Source organism: Thalassophryne amazonica, unplaced genomic scaffold, assembly GCF_902500255.1.
Source record: "Thalassophryne amazonica unplaced genomic scaffold, fThaAma1.1, whole genome shotgun sequence".
Lineage (NCBI taxonomy): Eukaryota > Metazoa > Chordata > Actinopteri > Batrachoidiformes > Batrachoididae > Thalassophryne > Thalassophryne amazonica.
Window position 1 is genome coordinate 84,550 of NW_022986257.1, and position 19,636 is coordinate 104,185.

General features: G+C 43.5%; 1 protein-coding gene across 1 annotated transcript in view; it reads right to left on the reverse strand.

Annotated features, from left to right (window-relative positions):
• The window catches only part of LOC117505859 (putative uncharacterized protein DDB_G0286901), a 50,615-nt gene extending 31,566 nt beyond the window's left edge, over nt 1-19,049 (reverse strand). The window contains 9 exon segments of the mRNA XM_034165390.1: nt 4,420-4,799; nt 4,920-5,790; nt 6,362-6,522; nt 7,582-7,629; nt 8,470-8,568; nt 9,019-9,101; nt 12,153-13,450; nt 13,983-14,128; nt 19,035-19,049. Coding sequence (XP_034021281.1) covers nt 4,420-4,799; nt 4,920-5,790; nt 6,362-6,522; nt 7,582-7,629; nt 8,470-8,568; nt 9,019-9,101; nt 12,153-13,450; nt 13,983-14,128; nt 19,035-19,049 — 3,101 coding nt within the window.
• Between the last annotated feature and the right edge of the window lie 587 nt (nt 19,050-19,636).

The following is a 19,636-nucleotide window of genomic DNA, read 5'->3' on the forward strand; positions in this document are numbered from 1 at the left end:
AAAGAAGGAATCATATCCTTAAACCTAGTTACAGCGCTTTCTGAAAGACTTCTAGTGTAATGAAACTTATTCCCCACTGCTGGGTAGTCCATCAGAGTAAATGTAAATGTTATTAAGAAATGATCAGACAGAAGGGAGTTTTCAGGGAATACTGTTAAGTCTTCTATTTCCATACCATAAGTCAGAACAAGATCTAAGATATGATTAAAGTGGTGGGTGGACTCATTTACATTTTGAGCAAAGCCAATAGAGTCTAATAATAGATTAAATGCAGTGTTGAGGCTGTCATTCTCAGCATCTGTGTGGATGTTAAAATCGCCCACTATAATTATCTTATCTGAGCTAAGCACTAAGTCAGACAAAAGGTCTGAAAATTCACAGAGAAACTCACAGTAACAACCAGGTGGACGATAGATAATAACAAATAAAACTGGTTTTTGGGACTTCCAATTTGGATGGACAAGACTAAGAGACAAGCTTTCAAATGAATTAAAGCTCTGTCTGGGTTTTTGATTAATTAATAAGCTGGAATGGAAGATTGCTGCTAATCCTCCGCCCCGGCCCGTGCTACGAGCATTCTGACAGTTAGTGTGACTCGGGGGTGTTGACTCATTTAAACTAACGTATTCATCCTGCTGTAACCAGGTTTCTGTAAGGCAGAATAAATCAATATGTTGATCAATTATTATATCATTTACCAACAGGGACTTAGAAGAGAGAGACCTAATGTTTAATAGACCACATTTAACTGTTTTAGTCTGTGGTGCAGTTGAAGGTGCTATATTGTTTTTTCTTTTTGAATTTTTATGCTTAAATAGATTTTTGCTGGTTATTGGTAGTCTGGGAGCAGGCACCGTCTCTACGGGGATGGGGTAATGAGGGGATGGCAGGGGGAGAGAAGCTGCAGAGAGGTGTGTAAGACTACAACTCTGCTTCCTGGTCCCAACCCTGGATAGTCACGGTTTGGAGGATTTAAGAAAACTGGCCAGATTTCTAGAAATGAGAGCTGCTCCATCCAAAGTGGGATGGATGCCGTCTCTCCTAACAAGACCAGGTTTTCCCCAGAAGCTTTGCCAATTATCTATGAAGCCCACCTCATTTTTTGGACACCACTCAGACAGCCAGCAATTCAAGGAGAACATGCAGCTAAACATGTCACTCCCGGTCCAATTGGGGAGGGGCCCAGAGAAAACTACAGAGTCCGACATTGTTTTTGCAAAGTTACACACCGATTTAATGTTAATTTTAGTGACCTCCGATTGGCGTAACCGGGTGTCATTACTGCCGACATGAATTACAATCTTACCAAATTTACGCTTAGCCTTAGCCAGCAGTTTCAAATTTCCTTCAATGTCGCCTGCTCTGGCCCCCGGAAGACAATTGACTATGGTTGCTGGTGTCGCTTTATATAGCGCCAAATCACATAATACCATATCACCCCAATAGAGCGCTTCGCTCTCAGACTGCAGACTTACTTGTAGTTCCTAGGGTTTGTAAGAGTAGAATGGGAGGCAGAGCCTTCAGCTTTCAGGCTCCTCTCCTGTGGAACCAGCTCCCAATTCAGATCAGGGAGACAGATACCCTCTCTACTTTTAAGATTAGGCTTAAAACTTTCCTTTTTGCTAAAGCTTATAGTTAGGGCTGGATCAGGTGACCCTGAACCATCCCTTAGTTATGCTGCTATAGACTTAGACTGCTGGGGGGTTCCCATGATGCACTGTGTTTCTCTTTTTGCTCTGTATGCACCACTCTGCATTTAATCATTAGTGATTGATCTCTGCTCTCTTCCACAGCATGTCTTTTTCCTGATTCTCTCCCCTCAGCCCCAACCAGTCCCAGCAATAGTTGGCTTCTACAAACAAACAATCAATACCTTGAACAGTGGTGTGCACAGCTAACCAAAAAGTTAGCTTCGATAACAGATAATCAGTTAACTGAAAACCAGTAAACCACCCAAAATTTTATCGGAAGCTACAGCTAACAGATAACTTCCAGTATTGTCTCCGGTACACAAGCTGATTTTGACTTTTAACACCACGATTGTTTCTGGTCGCTTCGATGGTGACCACAGACCCAAACAATGAGTCAGTACTTCTGTCTTTCAGTGTCCTGCCCCCTGCTGGAAGCTACTTTTTATTACATAGCTTCAAAAAGCAAAGCAGTTAAGAGGAACAGCAAAGCTCAACTATCTACTCAATAACAGTATCACCGTGAGGCCGAGGTCTTGGAAAATAAAGCAGTGCTGACTTATGGTTTTGAAGTGTAAAGAAAAAAATACAGATAGAATAACTCCATTAATGTCAATTCTGTCATTTGTACAAAGTTAATATAACACAAATCTTTTCATTTTAAATAATGCACTAATTCTGAGGTTTTGTAACAAACACAGACAGATGCCAAAGGGATTATGGGTAAATGAGTTTCCACTAACACTGATTGGTTGATTCATTCATTTTGTGTAAAAACCAACACGTTCATGTGACGTGACGTGTGTGTTGGTATTTAAATGTACTTTTGTAAAATCTGTCATTTTATTTGTATGTGAAAAAAGAAAGCCATTTGCTAAAGCCAAAACTGTCAAGTTGTGATTTGACAACTGTCTGATGTAACCGGGGTCAAAATGCATAGAACTCTGCCATCCACTGGCACCCAGAACTTACCCATAATCCTTTGCATAGTTTTTTTTTTTTTTTATTTGCGCCAGAGAGTTCTGCGGTTTAAACAACAGAATCCACGGCGACAACATTATACAACCAAAATGTATATTTTTATTTCTTTAGCTGCAGCAAGAGGCTGCAACAACTCTCAGGCGCGCAAAGAATTATAATTTATGGGATATCTCAATACTTAGGATGAATACTACCATGAACACTACTGGCCAGTAAATGGCAGTAGAGACAGTAGAGCAAACAAGAAAATATTGGAGAAGCAACCTGAGCTTCTTCTGACATTTAAAACAAACTCAATAACAAGTAACAACGTCTATAAACCCAGAGAATATATTCATGAGAGTTTTAGGCACAATATACAAAGAGTTTAATGCTGTTGTCAGAAATGGCAGATGAGACACAGGTCTAAAATTGGATAAAACTGACGAGTCCAGGTGAGGCTTTTTAAAAAGAGGTCGAACCACAGCATGTTTAAAAGCAGCTGGAACAGACCCTGATCTAAGACAAGCATTGATAAAAGTTAGGAGACCCGCCCCAACAGTATTAAAAACCTCCTTCAGCACCCTTGCTGGAACAACATCAAAAGGACAACTTGTAGGTTTTATGTGTTTGACAACTTCAGCAAGAGATGCAAAAGAAATGGGCTCAAACTGCTCGAGCACAGCAGAATGTGCACGAGGAGCAGACAACTCAACATTACAGTTCTGATCAGCGTTCTGTCTGACTGATGAATAAAACGTCCGAAGTAATTTTGGACGTTAAATAACGTCCAAAATTAGTTTGCTTAAAATTTCAACCATAAGTTAAAACTGCATGCCTCTGGATGACTTGGGTGATATTGCCCGTGAGTCAGTATGGTGTCAGGAGCAATTATCTTTTGACCAGATCTCCTCTGACTGCAGAGGATAGAGTGTTTTTTCTGCTACAAAACCTTTAACAGGTAAACACTAAAATCTTTGATATCAGACTTCACAAATGTTTTTAACTGTTCATGCTTTATTCACTTCACCTGCAAAAAAACATTAGCGATCTAAAAATGATCAGACCAAAATTTATCGAAGATAGTTGGTCCGATGATGCTTTTCATAGTTATCTCAAAGGCTAATCTGATAATGAAAACATTAGCTTTGATAATTAGCAGTTGATTAGGGAACTGTACCCACCACCAACCTTGAATATGGTAAAATGTTATGATGTATAGGGTGTCCCAAAAAAATATACAACATTTAAAACACTCGGTTTGACCCTTAAATGCTACAAACTTAATCACTTATGTTTCTTTTTTACTTGCAGAGACCCTGAAGTTTATGTTGATGCCAAACAAGACTCAGGAAAATGCCAAGATTAACCAAACTACAGCGAACAAAAATTGAGTTTTGGCAACAGACCAAGAGTGTCAAACAGGTGCAGCGACTTTATGCTAGACTGACAAAATGCAGGGCCAATATTGACATTGGTATGAAAAACTTCAACCTTTCAGCTTTCTATCAAGCTATAAATTTATTTCCTAGACATATGCTTTGACCATTTTCTTTGCTGATAAAATGTTGCATATTTTTTTGGGACACCGACCTGCAGCAACTCCTTCCCCTGTGTTCCCTTGTGTCTGTCTGACAGCGTGTAACTACCTAACAGGTAAACTACCTACCGGGTAATAACAAATCACATGTGACGTACGACGCAATGACATAATAGGACACAGGATTTATCAGTGGGAGATAGGAAACTGGAGATTTACCACCCGGGTTACATGTTGTTGCTTTTGTGATTGTTGTTCCTGTTGCAGTTCAGGTTGTTGCTTTTGTGGTTGTTGGTCCTGTTGTGGTTCCGATTGTTGCTTTTGTGGCTGTTGTGGTTCCTGGTGTAGTTGTTGTGGCTGTTGTGGTTCCTGGTGTAGTTGTTGCGGCTCCTGTGATTCCTGTTGTAGTTGTTGTGGTTCTCGTTCCTTTTGTGGCTGTTGTGGTTCTTGTTGTAGTTGTTGTGGTTCTCGTTCCTTTTGTGGCTGTTGTGGTTCTTGTTGTAGTTGTTGTGGTTCTCGTTCCTTTTGTGGCTGTTGTGGTTCTTGTTGTAGTTGTTGTGGTTCTCGTTCCTTTTGTGGCTGTTGTGGTTCCTGTTGTAGTTGTTTTGGTTCTCGTTGTTGCTTTTGTGGTTGTTGTTGTTCCTGTTGTGGTTCCCGTTGTTGCTCCAGTTGTTGCTTTTGTGGTTGTTGTTGTTCCTGTTGTAGTTGTTGTGGTTCTCGATGTTGCTTACGTGGCTTCTGTGGTTCCCACTGTAGTTGTTGTTGCTCCTGCTGTTGCTTTTGTCGCTGTTGTGGTTCCGGTTGTTGCTTTTGTGGCTCTTGTGGTTCCGGTTGTTGCTTTTGTGGTTCCGGTTGTGGTTCCGGTTGTTGCTTCTGTGGTTCCGGTTGTGGTTCCGGTTGTTGCTTCTGTGGCTCTTGTGGTTCCGGTTGTGGTTCCGGTTGTTGTTGCTTCTGTGGCTCTTGTGGTTCCGGTTGTGGTTCCGGTTGTTGTTGCTTCTGTGGCTCTTGTGGTTCCGGTTGTGGTTCCGGTTGTTGTTGCTTCTGTGGCTCTTGTGGTTCCGGTTGTGGTTCCGGTTGTTGCTTCTGTGGCTCTTGTGGTTCCGGTTGTGGTTCCGGTTGTTGTTGCTTCTGTGGCTCTTGTGGTTCCGGTTGTGGTTCCGGTTGTTGTTGCTTTTGTGGCTCCTGTTGTGGTTCCGGTTGTTGTTGCTTTTGTGGCTCCTGTTGTGGTTCCTGTTGTTGTTGCTTTTGTGGCTCCTGTTGTGGTTCCTGTTGTTGTTGCTTTTGTGGCTCCTGTTGTGGTTCCTGTTGTTGTTGCTTTTGTGGCTCCTGTTGTGGTTCCTGTTGTTGTTGCTTTTGTGGCTCCTGTTGTGGTTCCTGTTGTTGTTGTTCTCGTTGATGCTTTTGTGGCTGTTGTGGTTCCTGGTGTAGTTGTTGCGGCTCCTGTGATTCCTGTTGTAGTTGTTGTGGTTCTCGTTGTTCCTTTTGTGGCTGTTGTGGTTCCTGTTGTAGTTGTTTTGGTTCTCGTTGTTGCTTTTGTGGCTGTTGTGGTTCCAGTTGTAGTTGTTTTGGTTCTCGTTGTTCCCGTTGTAGTTGTTGTTGCTCCTGTTGTTGCTTTTGTGGTTGTTGTGGTTGCTTTTGTAGTTGTTGTTGCTCCTGTTGTTGCTTTTGTGGCTGTTGTGGTTCCCGTTGTAGTTGTTGTTGCTCCTGTTGTTGCTTTTGTGGCTGTTGTGGTTCCCGTTGTAGTTGTTGTTGCTCCTGTTGTTGCTTTTGTGGCTGTTGTGGTTCCCGTTGTAGTTGTTGTTGCTCCTGTTGTTGCTTTTGTGGCTGTTGTGGTTCCCGTTGTAGTTGTTGTTGCTCCTGTTGTTGCTTTTGTGGCTGTTGTGGTTCCCGTTGTAGTTGTTGTTGCTCCTGTTGTTGCTTTTGTGGCTGTTGTGGTTCCCGTTGTAGTTGTTGTTGCTCCTGTTGTTGCTTTTGTGGCTGTTGTGGTTCCCGTTGTAGTTGTTGTTGCTCCTGTTGTTGCTTTTGTGGCTGTTGTGGTTCCCGTTGTAGTTGTTGTTGCTCCTGTTGTTGCTTTTGTGGCTGTTGTGGTTCCCGTTGTAGTTGTTGTTGCTCCTGTTGTTGCTTTTGTGGCTGTTGTGGTTCCCGTTGTAGTTGTTGTTGCTCCTGTTGTTGCTTTTGTGGCTGTTGTGGTTCCCGTTGTAGTTGCTGTTGCTCCTGTTGTTGCTTTTGTGGCTGTTGTGGTTCCCGTTGTAGTTGCTGTTGCTCCTGTTGTTGCTTTTGTGGCTGTTGTGGTTCCCGTTGTAGTTGCTGTTGCTCCTGTTGTTGCTTTTGTGGCTGTTGTGGTTCCCGTTGTAGTTGTTGTTGCTCCTGTTGTTGCTTTTGTGGCTGTTGTGGTTCCCATTGTAGTTGTTGTTGCTCCTGTTGTTGCTTTTGTGGCTGTTGTGGTTCCCGTTGTAGTTGTTGTTGTTGCTTCTGTTGTGGCTGTTGTGGTTCCCGTTGTAGTTGTTGTTGTTGCTTCTGTTGTGGCTGTTGTGGTTCCCGTTGTAGTTGCTCCTGTTGTTGCTTCTGTTGTGGCTGTTGTGGTTCCCGTTGTAGTTGTTGTTGCTCCTGTTGTTGCTTCTGTTGTGGCTGTTGTGGTTGCTTTTGTAGTTGTTGTTGCTCCTGTTGTTGCTTTTGTGGTTGTTGTGGTTCCCGTTGTAGTTGTTGTTGCTCCTGTTGTTGCTTTTGTGGCTGTTGTGGTTCCCGTTGTAGTTGTTGTTGCTCCTGTTGTTGCTTTTGTGGCTGTTGTGGTTCCCGTTGTAGTTGTTGTTGCTCCTGTTGTTGCTTTTGTGGCTGTTGTGGTTCCCGTTGTAGTTGTTGTTGCTCCTGTTGTTGCTTTTGTGGCTGTTGTGGTTCCCGTTGTAGTTGTTGTTGTTGCTTCTGTTGTGGCTGTTGTGGTTCCCGTTGTAGTTGTTGTTGTTGCTTCTGTTGTGGCTGTTGTGGTTCCCGTTGTTGTTGCTCCTGTTGTTGCTTCTGTTGTGGCTGTTGTGGTTCCCGTTGTTGTTGCTCCTGTTGTTGCTTCTGTTGTGGCTGTTGTGGTTCCCGTTGTTGTTGCTCCTGTTGTTGCTTCTGTTGTGGCTGTTGTGGTTCCCGTTGTAGTTGTTGTTGCTCCTGTTGTTGCTTCTGTTGTGGCTGTTGTGGTTCCCGTTGTAGTTGTTGTTGCTCCTGTTGTTGCTTCTGTTGTGGCTGTTGTGGTTCCCGTTGTAGTTGTTGTTGCTCCTGTTGTTGCTTTTGTGGCTGTTGTGGTTCCCGTTGTAGTTGTTGTTGCTCCTGTTGTTGCTTTTGTGGCTGTTGTGGTTCCCGTTGTTGTTGCTCCTGTTGTTGCTTTTGTGGCTGTTGTGGTTCCCGTTGTAGTTGCTCCTGTTGTTGCTTCTGTTGTGGCTGTTGTGGTTCCCGTTGTAGTTGCTCCTGTTGTTGCTTCTGTTGTGGCTGTTGTGGTTCCCGTTGTAGTTGCTCCTGTTGTTGCTTCTGTTGTGGCTGTTGTGGTTCCCGTTGTAGTTGCTCCTGTTGTTGCTTCTGTTGTGGCTGTTGTGGTTCCCGTTGTTGTTGCTCCTGTTGTTGCTTCTGTTGTGGCTGTTGTGGTTCCCGTTGTTGTTGCTCCTGTTGTTGCTTCTGTTGTGGCTGTTGTGGTTCCCGTTGTAGTTGCTCCTGTTGTTGCTTCTGTTGTGGCTGTTGTGGTTCCCGTTGTAGTTGCTCCTGTTGTTGCTTCTGTTGTGGCTGTTGTGGTTCCCGTTGTAGTTGCTCCTGTTGTTGCTTCTGTTGTGGCTGTTGTGGTTCCCGTTGTAGTTGCTCCTGTTGTTGCTTCTGTTGTGGCTGTTGTGGTTCCCGTTGTAGTTGTTGTTGCTCCTGTTGTTGCTTCTGTTGTGGCTGTTGTGGTTCCCGTTGTAGTTGCTCCTGTTGTTGCTTCTGTTGTGGCTGTTGTGGTTCCCGTTGTAGTTGCTCCTGTTGTTGCTTCTGTTGTGGCTGTTGTGGTTCCCGTTGTAGTTGCTCCTGTTGTTGCTTCTGTTGTGGCTGTTGTGGTTCCCGTTGTAGTTGCTCCTGTTGTTGCTTCTGTTGTGGCTGTTGTGGTTCCCGTTGTAGTTGCTCCTGTTGTTGCTTCTGTTGTGGCTGTTGTGGTTCCCGTTGTAGTTGTTGTTGCTCCTGTTGTTGCTTCTGTTGTGGCTGTTGTGGTTCCCGTTGTAGTTGCTCCTGTTGTTGCTTTTGTGGCTGTTGTGGTTCCCGTTGTAGTTGTTGTTGCTCCTGTTGTTGCTTTTGTGGCTGTTGTGGTTCCCGTTGTAGTTGTTGTTGCTCCTGTTGTTGCTTTTGTGGCTGTTGTGGTTCCCGTTGTAGTTGTTGTTGCTCCTGTTGTTGCTTTTGTGGCTGTTGTGGTTCCCGTTGTAGTTGTTGTTGCTCCTGTTGTTGCTTTTGTGGCTGTTGTGGTTCCCGTTGTAGTTGTTGTTGCTCCTGTTGTTGCTTTTGTGGCTGTTGTGGTTCCCGTTGTAGTTGTTGTTGCTCCTGTTGTTGCTTTTGTGGCTGTTGTGGTTCCCGTTGTAGTTGTTGTTGCTCCTGTTGTTGCTTTTGTGGCTGTTGTGGTTCCCGTTGTAGTTGTTGTTGCTCCTGTTGTTGCTTTTGTGGCTGTTGGTCCTGTTGTGGTTCCCGTTGTAGTTGTTGTTGCTCCTGTTGTTGCTTTTGTGGCTGTTGGTCCTGTTATTGTTCCCATTGTAGTTGTTGTTGCTTTTGTGGTTGTTGTGGTTCCTGTTGTAGTTGTTGCTTTTGTGGTTGTTGTGGTTCCTGTTGTAGTTGTTGTGGTACCTGTTGTAGTTGTTGTGGTTCCCATTGTAGTGTTGTTGCTTTTGTGGTTGTTGTTCCTGTTGTAGTTGTTGTGGTTCTCATTTCTGACGTAAATTTTTTTTCACTGCACTGAGGATGTACACAGTCGATGAGCCAGTTGCGCGTGTGTGCGCAGGGGACAACGATGATTTGATTGAACTAACTGACGCTGCTACACACACACACACACACACACACACACACACACACACACACACACACACACACACACACACACACACACACACACACACACACACACACACACACACACACACACACACACACACACACACACACACAAAATCCATTCTGCTGTAAGCTGTCTGGATGCATGAAGAACTGTTCAGATGAAAAGCTGACGTGATTTTTGGCTTTTTTTTAATGGAAGTCCAAAGTCAGTGCACAGCATCACTGGACTACACGTCACAATTTGGACTTTAGCAGCAGTGGAACACCAAAATGTAAGTCTCTCTTCTGTTGTTTATAAATAATAAAATATTAAATGACAAGGATCTATTTTAGCCATTATATAAAACAAATAATGAATGTTTTACATTCTTTCAATGCAACGAAGATTTTTATGAGGTGAAAGCTGAAACAAACCATTCAACTCAGCTCTGCCTTGTTGAATGGTTTGTTCCAGCTTTCACCTCAAGAAATATTTGTACCATTGAACTCATAAATATTCATTATTTGTATATTGTACAAATGACAGAACTGACATTAATGGAGAACCGGTGACAAAGGGCAGCCCTGGCGGAGGCCAACATGCACTGGAAACAGGTTTGACTTACTACCGGCAATGCGAACCAAGCTCCTGCTGCGGTCGTACAGTGACCGGATAGCCCTTAGCAAAGGACCCTGGATCCCGTACTCCCGGAGCACCCCCCACAGGGTGCCCCGAGGGACACTGTCAAACGCCTTCTCCAGATCCACAAAGCACATGTGGACTGGTTGGGTGAACTCCCATGAACCCTCGAGCACCCGATGGAGGATGTAGAGCTGGTCCAGTGTGCCACGACCAGGATGAAAACCACATTGCTCCACCTGAATCTGAGGTTCAACTATGGGTCGAATTCTCCTCTCCAGTACTCTGGAATAGACCTTACCGGGGAGGCTGAGGAGTGTGATCCCCCTGTAGTTGGAACACACCCTCCGGTCTCCCTTCTTAAACAGAGGGACCACCACCCCGGTCTGCCAATCCAGAGGCACTGTCCCTGACTGCCACGCGATGTTGCAGAAGTGCGTCAACCAAGACAGTCCCACAACATCCAGAGATTTAAGGTACTCAGGACGGATTTCATTCACCCCAGGAGCCATGCCACCAAGGAGCTTTTTGACCACCTCGGTGACTTCGGCCTGGGTGATGGATGAGTCTGCCTCTGAGTCCCCAGTCTCTGCTTCCTCTTTGGAAGACGTGACGATGGGATTGTGGAGCTCCTTGAAGTATTCCTTCCACCGCCCGACAACATCCCCAGTCAGGGTCAACAGCTCCCCACCCGCAGCATAGACAGTGCCAGTTCTGTTCATTACCTTTATGGACAGAATTTCTAGGCGCAGCCAGAGCAGAATCTCATCTCTGCTGTTTGCGGACGATGTGGTTCTGTTGGCTTCATCAAATCAGGACCTTCAGCGTGCACTGGGGCGGTTTGCAGCCGAGTGTGAAGCGTCCGGGATGAAAATCAGCACCTCCAAATCTGAGGCCATGGTTCTCGACCGGAAAAAGGTGCTTTGCCCTCTTCAGGTCGGTGGAGTGTCCCTGCCTCAAGTGGAGGAGTTTAAGTATCTCGGGGTCTTGTTCACGAGCAAGGGACGGTGGTGCGTGAGATCGACAGATGGATCGGTGCAGCGTCCGCATCACACTGTATGTATCGGGGGGGCAAAGCTCTTGATTTACCGATCAATCTACGTTCTGACCCTCACCTATAGTCATGAGATTTGACTCATGACCGAAAGAACAAGATCGCGAGTACAGGCGGCCGAGATGAGTTTCCTCCGCAGGGTGGCTGGGCACTCCATTAGAGATAGGGTGAGGAGCTTGATCACTCGGGAGGAGCTCAGAGTCGAGCCACTGCTCCTCCATGTTGAAAGGAGCCAGCTGAGGAGGCTCAGGCATCTTTTCCAGATGCCCCCTGGACGCCTCGCTGGAGAGGTGTTCCGGGCACGTCCCATCTGGAGGAGACCCCGGGGAAGACCCAGGACACGCTGGAGGGACTACGTCTCTCGCCTGGCTTGGGAATGCCTCGGGGTTCCCCCGGAGGAGCTGGGGGAGGTGTGTGTGGATCAGGAGATCTGGGCGGCTTTGCTTGAGCTGCTGCCCCCGCGTCCCGACTCTGGATAAAGCGGAAGAAAATGGATGGATGGATGGACATTAATGGAGTTATTCTATCCAGAGATTTGATGATTTTAAATCAAAACCATAACCATAAACTGCTTTATTTTCCAAGACCTCTGCCTCACTCAGCAGTGCTGTATTCTGTTATACAATAATTAATGTAAAAACATTCATTATTTGTTTTATATAATGGCTAAAATAGATCCTTGTCATTTGATATTTTATCAATTTATAAACAACAGAAAAGGGACTTACATTTTGGTGTTCCACTGCTGCTAAATTCCAAATTGTGACGTGTAGTCCAGTGATGCTGTGCACTGACTTCAAACTCCCATTAAAAAAAGACTGTGTAGTTCCTCAGTCCAGCCAAAAATCATGTCAGTGTTTCATGTGAACAGGTCTTCATGCATCCACACGGCTTACAGCGGAGTGGATTTTCTGTGTGTTTGTAACAAGAATTAGCAGCGTCAGTTAGCTCAATCAAATCATCGTGTCATTGTACCCCACGTGTACGCACACACACGCAACCGGTTCGGTCGACTGTGTACATTCTCAGTGCAGCAAAAAAACAAAAAACAAAAAAAAATCAGGTCAGAAATTAGTCCAGCTTTTTTTTCCTCTCTCTTCCTGCTAACAGACAGCACAGTGGATTTGTTTTGTGTGTGTGCATCTTACACGAATTTGCAGCATCAGTTGGCTCAATCAAATTATGTCTCGGGAGAGTCGTCGCCCACGCGCACACACACACACACACACACGCAACCTGGTCAGTTGTTGCTATTCTGGCTGTTGTGGTTCCCATTGTAGTTGTTGTTGCTCTTGTTGTTGCTTTTGTGGCTGTTATAGTTCCCGTTGTAGTTGTTGTTGCTCTTGTTGTTGCTTTTGTGGCTGTTATAGTTCCCGTTGTAGTTGTTGTTGCTCCTGTTGTTGCTTTTGTGGTTGTTGTTCCTGATGTGGTTCTGGTTGTTGCTTTTGTGGCTGTTGCGGTTCCCGTTATAGTTGTTTCTCTTGTTGTTGCTTTTGTGGCTGTTGCGGTTCCCGTTATAGTTGTTGTTGCCCCTGTTGTTGCTTTTGTGGCTGTTGCGGTTCCCATTGTAGTTGTTGTTGCTCCTGTTGTTGCTTTTGTGGTTGTTGCGGTTCCCATTGTAGTTGTTGTTGCTCCTGTTGTTGCTTTTGTGGTTGTTGCGGTTCACATTGTAGTTGTTGTTGCTCCTGTTGTTGCTTTTGTGGTTGTTGCGGTTCACATTGTAGTTGTTGTTGCTCCTGTTGTTGCTTTTGTGGTTGTTGCGGTTCACATTGTAGTTGTTGTTGCTCCTGTTGTTGCTTTTGTGGTTGTTGCGGTTCACATTGTAGTTGTTGTTGCTCCTGTTGTTGCTTTTGTGGTTGTTGCGGTTCACATTGTAGTTGTTGTTGCTCCTGTTGTTGCTTTTGTGGTTGTTGCGGTTCACATTGTAGTTGTTGTTGCTCCTGTTGTTGCTTTTGTGGTTGTTGCGGTTCACATTGTAGTTGTTGTTGCTCCTGTTGTTGCTTTTGTGGTTGTTGCGGTTCACATTGTAGTTGTTGTTGCTCCTGTTGTTGCTTTTGTGGTTGTTGCGGTTCACATTGTAGTTGTTGTTGCTCCTGTTGTTGCTTTTGTGGTTGTTGCGGTTCACATTGTAGTTGTTGCTCCTGTTGTTGCTTTTGTGGTTGTTGCGGTTCACATTGTAGTTGTTGTTGCTCCTGTTGTTGCTTTTGTGGTTGTTGCGGTTCACATTGTAGTTGTTGTTGCTCCTGTTGTTGCTTTTGTGGTTGTTGCGGTTCACATTGTAGTTGTTGTTGCTCCTGTTGTTGCTTTTGTGGTTGTTGCGGTTCACATTGTAGTTGTTGTTGCTCCTGTTGTTGCTTTTGTGGCTGTTGCGGTTCACATTGTAGTTGTTGTTGCTCCTGTTGTTGCTTTTGTGGTTGTTGCGGTTCACATTGTAGTTGTTGTTGCTCCTGTTGTTGCTTTTGTGGTTGTTGCGGTTCACATTGTAGTTGTTGTTGCTCCTGTTGTTGCTTTTGTGGCTGTTGCGGTTCACATTGTAGTTGTTGTTGCTCCTGTTGTTTTGTGGCTGTTGTGGTTCACATTGTAGTTGTTGTTGCTCCTGTTGTTTTGTGGCTGTTGTGGTTCACATTGTAGTTGTTGTTGCTCCTGTTGTTTTGTGGCTGTTGTGGTTCACATTGTAGTTGTTGTTGCTCCTGTTGTTTTGTGGCTGTTGCGGTTCACATTGTAGTTGTTGTTGCTCCTGTTGTTTTGTGGCTGTTGTGGTTCACATTGTAGTTGTTGTTGCTCCTGTTGTTTTGTGGCTGTTGTGGTTCACATTGTAGTTGTTGTTGCTCCTGTTGTTTTGTGGCTGTTGTGGTTCACATTGTAGTTGTTGTTGCTCCTGTTGTTTTGTGGCTGTTGTGGTTCACATTGTAGTTGTTGTTGTTCCTAATGTGGTTCTGGTTGTTGCTTTTGTGGTTGTTATTGTTCCTGTTGTTGTTGTTGTGGTTCCTGTTGTTGCTTTTGTGGCTGTTGTGGTTTCTGTTGTAGCTGTTGTTTCTCCTGTTGCTTTTGTGGTTGTTGTTGTTCCTGTTGTTTTTTGGCTGTTGTGATTCCCATTGTAGTAGTTGTTGTTGCTGCTCCTGTTGTTGCTTTTGTCATTGTTGTTCCTTTTGTGGTTCCAGTTGTTGCTTTTGTGGTTCCCATTGTAGTTGTTGTGGCTCCTGTTTTTGCTTTTGTGGCTGTTGTTCCTGTTGTGGTTCCAGTTGTTGCTTTTGTGGTTGTTGTTGTTATTTTGGCCTTTGAATGTCACATGGTTTAACGTTCATCAGGCATCATGACCTCTTGCTCGCCGCTGTGAGTCTCATCAATTTATAAAAACAACAACAAAAGCTATTGGACCAAAAGGGGAAACAAACAAACAGCTCAACATAAATGATCAGGTTGCTTTACATTTTCTTGAAGATGTTACATTTTGATAATGAATGTATCGTTGATAAATTTGGATTTAAATGAACGTCATACTTTTTAAGCTTTTCGCAGCTTCACAAACATCTGGGAAGTTAAAACTAGTTGTTGATTAGTTTCGGGTTGTGTTTTTTGTTGTAGGTTACTGGCAATGGTGGGCACAGTTCCGCTAATCTACTAACCATTAATTTTCAAAGCTAATGCTTCCATTATTGGATTAGCTTTTCAGATAACTTTGAAAACCATCAGCGGAGTAATCAGCTTTGATAAATTTTAGTCCGATAAATTTTAAACCACTAACATATTTTTTGCAGGCATGGTGAACAAAGCTTAACAGTTAGGAACATTTATGAAGCCTGAAATCAAAGGTTTGAGTAACTACCTGTTAAATGTTTTGTAGTAGATGTACAGTTCTATCTTCTGCACACAGATAAGAGCTGGTTCCAGAAGAAACTGCTCTATCCTCTGCAAGCAAAGAAGAAATGGTTATAGAAAAAAGGAAAAAGAAAAAAAAAAGAAATTTAAAGATAATTTCTTTTGAGCCCATAGTGATACACTGGCAATATCACCCAAGTCATCCAGAGGCATACAGTTTTAACTTAAAGTAATTTCATACAAGTTATTTAAATTAACATCACGTCTGAAGTTTTATAAAGTGAAAATATCAGATACATGTTTTAGTTTTAAAGTAATGCACTAATTTTGAAGGTTTTACAGTACATTCACGACAGAAGAAATGCATTTGAGACGTTCTGATCAGGCTCCACACGGACAACAGAATTAAACTCTTTGCATATTGTGCCTAAAACTCTCGTGAATATATTCTTTGAGTTTATAGACGTTGTTATTGTGTTTGTTTTATGTAAAAATGCCAGAAGAAGCTCAGGTTGCTTCCCATTACTTTCAATTGGAATCACTGAAATCGATTCCTGTTTATGTCAAACACTGGCTGTCGTCTTTGTTCCAGAGTAATATATATAAGATGTCTGAAATTCAGTTTGTGTTGATAAAATCCCGCACAGCTTAAACGTAGCAGACACAGAGTATCTGGAATTTTGTTTTGGCACGTTTTCATGGTCTCTACTGCCATCTACTGGCCACTAGTGTTCATGGCAGTATGAGTGTCTGGACGCCAGTAGATGGCAGTGTTCTATTTATTTTGACCCCGGTTATATCAGACAGTTGTCAAATGACAACTTGACTTTTTGCAAATGGCTTTTTTATACAAATAAAAAAAAGGCATATTTTACAACAACACATTTATGTGTAAACACTAACACACACCTCACATTAACACGTTTGTTTACAGAGAATGAAGGAGTCAACCAATCAGTGTTAGCGGAGGCTCCCTTTGGCATTTGTCTGTTTTTTACGAAACTTCAGAATTAGTGCATTATTTAAAATGAAAAGATGTGTTATATTTTAACTTTATATACCGGTTGAGTGGATCCTTGTCATTTGATTGGTGCTTTGTATGTCACATGACATGGATTAATTCACCCCATTTGTGTTGCATTGCATTTAGAGTGCAGCTTGGTTCCATTTAGAGTGCAAATTTGGTTCCATACATTTGGTACCATTGCACTCTCACACGCGCGCGCACACACACACACACACACACACACACAAAAATGCGCGCACACGTGACCACGCATGCACGCGTGTTGTGCGCACATTGTGTGTGTGCGTGTGTGTGCGCACAACACGCGCATGCGGGTGGGACAACGACTTTCTTAACTGAGGCTGCGAATTCTCACACACACAAAACAAATCCACTGTGCTGTCTGTTAGCAGGAAGAAAGAAAGAAAACCTGACTCATTTCTGATGTGATTTTTTTTTTTCTGCTGCACTGAGGACGTACACAGTCGATGAGCCGGTTGCGTGTGTGCACACGGGGGACAACGACACAATGATTTGATTGAACTAACTGACGCTGCTACACACACACACACACACACACGCACACACACACACTCCACTCTGCTGTAAGCCGTCTGGATGCATGAAGAAATGTTGAGATGAAATGCTGGCGTGATTTTTGGCTGGACTGAGGAACTACAAAGTCTTTTTTTTATGGAAGTCTGAAGTCAGTTCACAGCATCACTGGACTACACATCACAATTTGGACTTTTGCAGCAGTGGAACACCAAAATGTAAGTCCCTTTTCTGTTGTTTATAAATTAATAAAATATCAAATGACAAGGATCTATATTAGCCATTATATAAAACAAATAATGAATGTTTTTACATTCTTTTCAATGGAACGAATATTTCATGAGGTGAAAGCTGGAACAATGGCATTTGATATTTTATTAATTCATAAACAACAGAAAAGGGGCTTACATTTTGGTGTTCCACTGCTGATAAAGTCCAAATTGTGATGTGAAGTCCAACTGATGCTGTGAACTGACTTCAGGCTTCCATTAAAACAAACAAACAAAAAAAAAGACTTTGTGTAGTTCCTCAGTCCAGCCAAAAACCACGTCAGCGTTTCATGTGAGCAGGTCTTCATGCATCCAGACTGCTTACAGCGGAGTGGATTTTGTGTGTGTTTCTAACAAGAATTAGTAGCATCAGTTAGCTCAATCAAAAAAACGTGTCATTGTCCCCCGCATGCGCGCGCACATACGCAACCGGCTTGGTCGACTGTGTGCATCCTCAGTGCAGCAAAAAAAATAAAATAAATAATAATCACCTCAGAAATGAGTCCAGCTTTTTATTCTTTCTTCCTGCTAACAAGACAGCACAGTGGATTTGTTTTGTGTGTGTGTCTTACAAGAATTAGCAGTGTCAGGTAGTGCAATCAAATTATGTCTCGGGAGAGTCGTCCCCAGCGCACACACACACACTCAACCTGGTCGGCACTTGTGCGTGCGTGTAGTACTAAAAAAAGACTGTGTACGTCCTCAGTGCAATAAAAAAAAATCATGTCAGAAATGAGTCCAGCTTTTGTTCTTTCTTCCTGCTAACAGCCTCCAGACAGCACAGTGGATTTGTTTTGTGTGTGTGTGTGTGTGTTGTGCATGCAGGCGCACGCATGTGTGGGCACGCGTGCATGTGTGTGCACGTGCATGTGTGTGCACATGATCACATATGCACGTGCGCGATGACGTGTGCGCGCACATGTGCGTGCGCGATCACGAGGACGTGCACACGTGCATGTGCAGTGGTACCAAACGTATGGAACCAAATTTGCACTCTAAATGGAACCAAGCTGCACTCTAAATGCAATGCAACACAAATGGGAAGAATTAATCCATGTCATGTGACATACAAAGCACCAATCAAATGACAAGGATCCACTCAGCTGTTATATAATCCTAAATATTCAAGGATGAGGAATGCAGTAGTACTATTTACAACATGCTACCACGTACATAACAACATATGGCTAGCACTCAGGTAATTAAATAATTGTAAAACCATTAAAATATGTAATATTGGCGATATTATACATGTTTTCGAACTGTGACTAATGAGAGTACAGCATAGTACCCTACTTCTCAATGTTTCATTATTTGCTATTTACAAGAATTGTCCAGTAGAGGGAGCTCTAAAAATAGTCTGACCTGCAGCAGCTTTTGGTCGTCCACTTTTCTCTGTAGTCAGACTTGGTGGTGCAGTTTTGAGTGCTGCAAGAAACCTATGAGCAGTTTTTCCTCAATACTCAACAATGAACATGTGAAAGTTTTAATTAAATGCATTTATATGAGCACTATGTTTATTAATCCTCAGTATTAAGCAAGCTAGCAAACATTTGGCTAACATCAGCAGTCTAGCTGAGAAGCAAGAATTTATGAAGGGGCTGTAAGTATACATACGCAGCATATTTCAAACTGATTTGAAAGTGTTATTTCATTGGTCAAAATATTGGTGTTCAGTTGGTTTGGATCCGATGCCGATCTCAGTTTTTGGGACTAATCTGTATGTACATTTGTCTGCTTTCAGCTGACCTTGACTGGCCTGTTGCAGCTAAAGGTGCCTTGACACTTGCACGTACTTCGTTGTGACGATCCCACCCGCTGTGTTTCCAGTGGGGCACCGCGCTTGTTCCACTTTAGTACGCTGGACGCTGCTTATATAAAATACAGTGACTTGAAGTATTCAGCCCCTTGGTATTTCACACATTTGAATTTGTTTATGGCATTTTAAATATGAAAAGTAAATCAGGCTTCTCAATATAAAAATTTCTGAAATTATCTTCCTTAAATTCAAACTGAAAGTAAATCTCTACAACTTGATATAAATTAATTAAAAAGATAAAATCCAAGATGATGGGTTGCATAAGTAATCAGCCCCTTTGGTATAATACCTGTAAATAATCAGTTTAATTGCCAGTTTTCTTCAGATAAGTCAGGGGATAGATACATGAACATTTCCAAGTCACTGAATATGTCTTAAACAGTAAACAGTATGACACTCTGTGGTAAAACTGTGTGGAGTAGACAGTTCTCAAAAACTGAGTGACTGTGCAAGAAGAAGAGTGAGGAAAGCCACCAAGACACCCAGACAACCCAGAAGAAGTTACAGGCTTCTGTGGCTGTGATTGAGGAAATTGTGCACAGTGCAAGTTTTGCATTTTGTAACACCAGTTATACAGCTTCATGATGCGGCAACTGTGGAGGACGGCTTTCGGACTGTGGTTAAGCAGAGGAAGTCATGTAGGGCCTGGTGCCCAGTTGCGGTACCCCAGTCACATTCATCATTGCAAATTGTGAACTGGTTCTCCCCCTTGGATTTGCCTGATGTGAGTTCTTTGAGCCCACGGGTGACTTCCATTCCTGTCTCCAGGCCGAAAAGCCGGGCTTTAGTGATAGGGGATTCTATCACCTGCAAATTTAGGTTACAGACACCGGCTGACGTTAAATGTATTCCTGGGGCCAGAGCTCCCGACATTGCCTCCCATCTTAGGGTGCTGATGCTGCAGAAGGGAAGACAGACGAAGGAACATGACATGAGATATAGTTACATAGTTATTCACGTCGGCACCAATGATGTCAGGATGAAGCACTAAGAGGTCACAAAAATGGACAGAGAGGATTTGTGACCTTGCCAGAAAGATATGTCGGCATCGATTAATAGTCTCTGGTCCCCTCCCCTTCCGGGGTAATGATGAGGTGTTTAGCAGGCTGACATCGTTCATTAGGTGGCTGGCGCAATTTTGTAGACAGCAAGGCTTTAGCTTTATTGATAACTGGCCTTCGTTCTCGGGCCGCCATGGCTTGCTGATGCCGGACGGCCTCCACCCTACTGGGGAAGGCGCTGCCATCTTGTCTGTGAACATAGATAA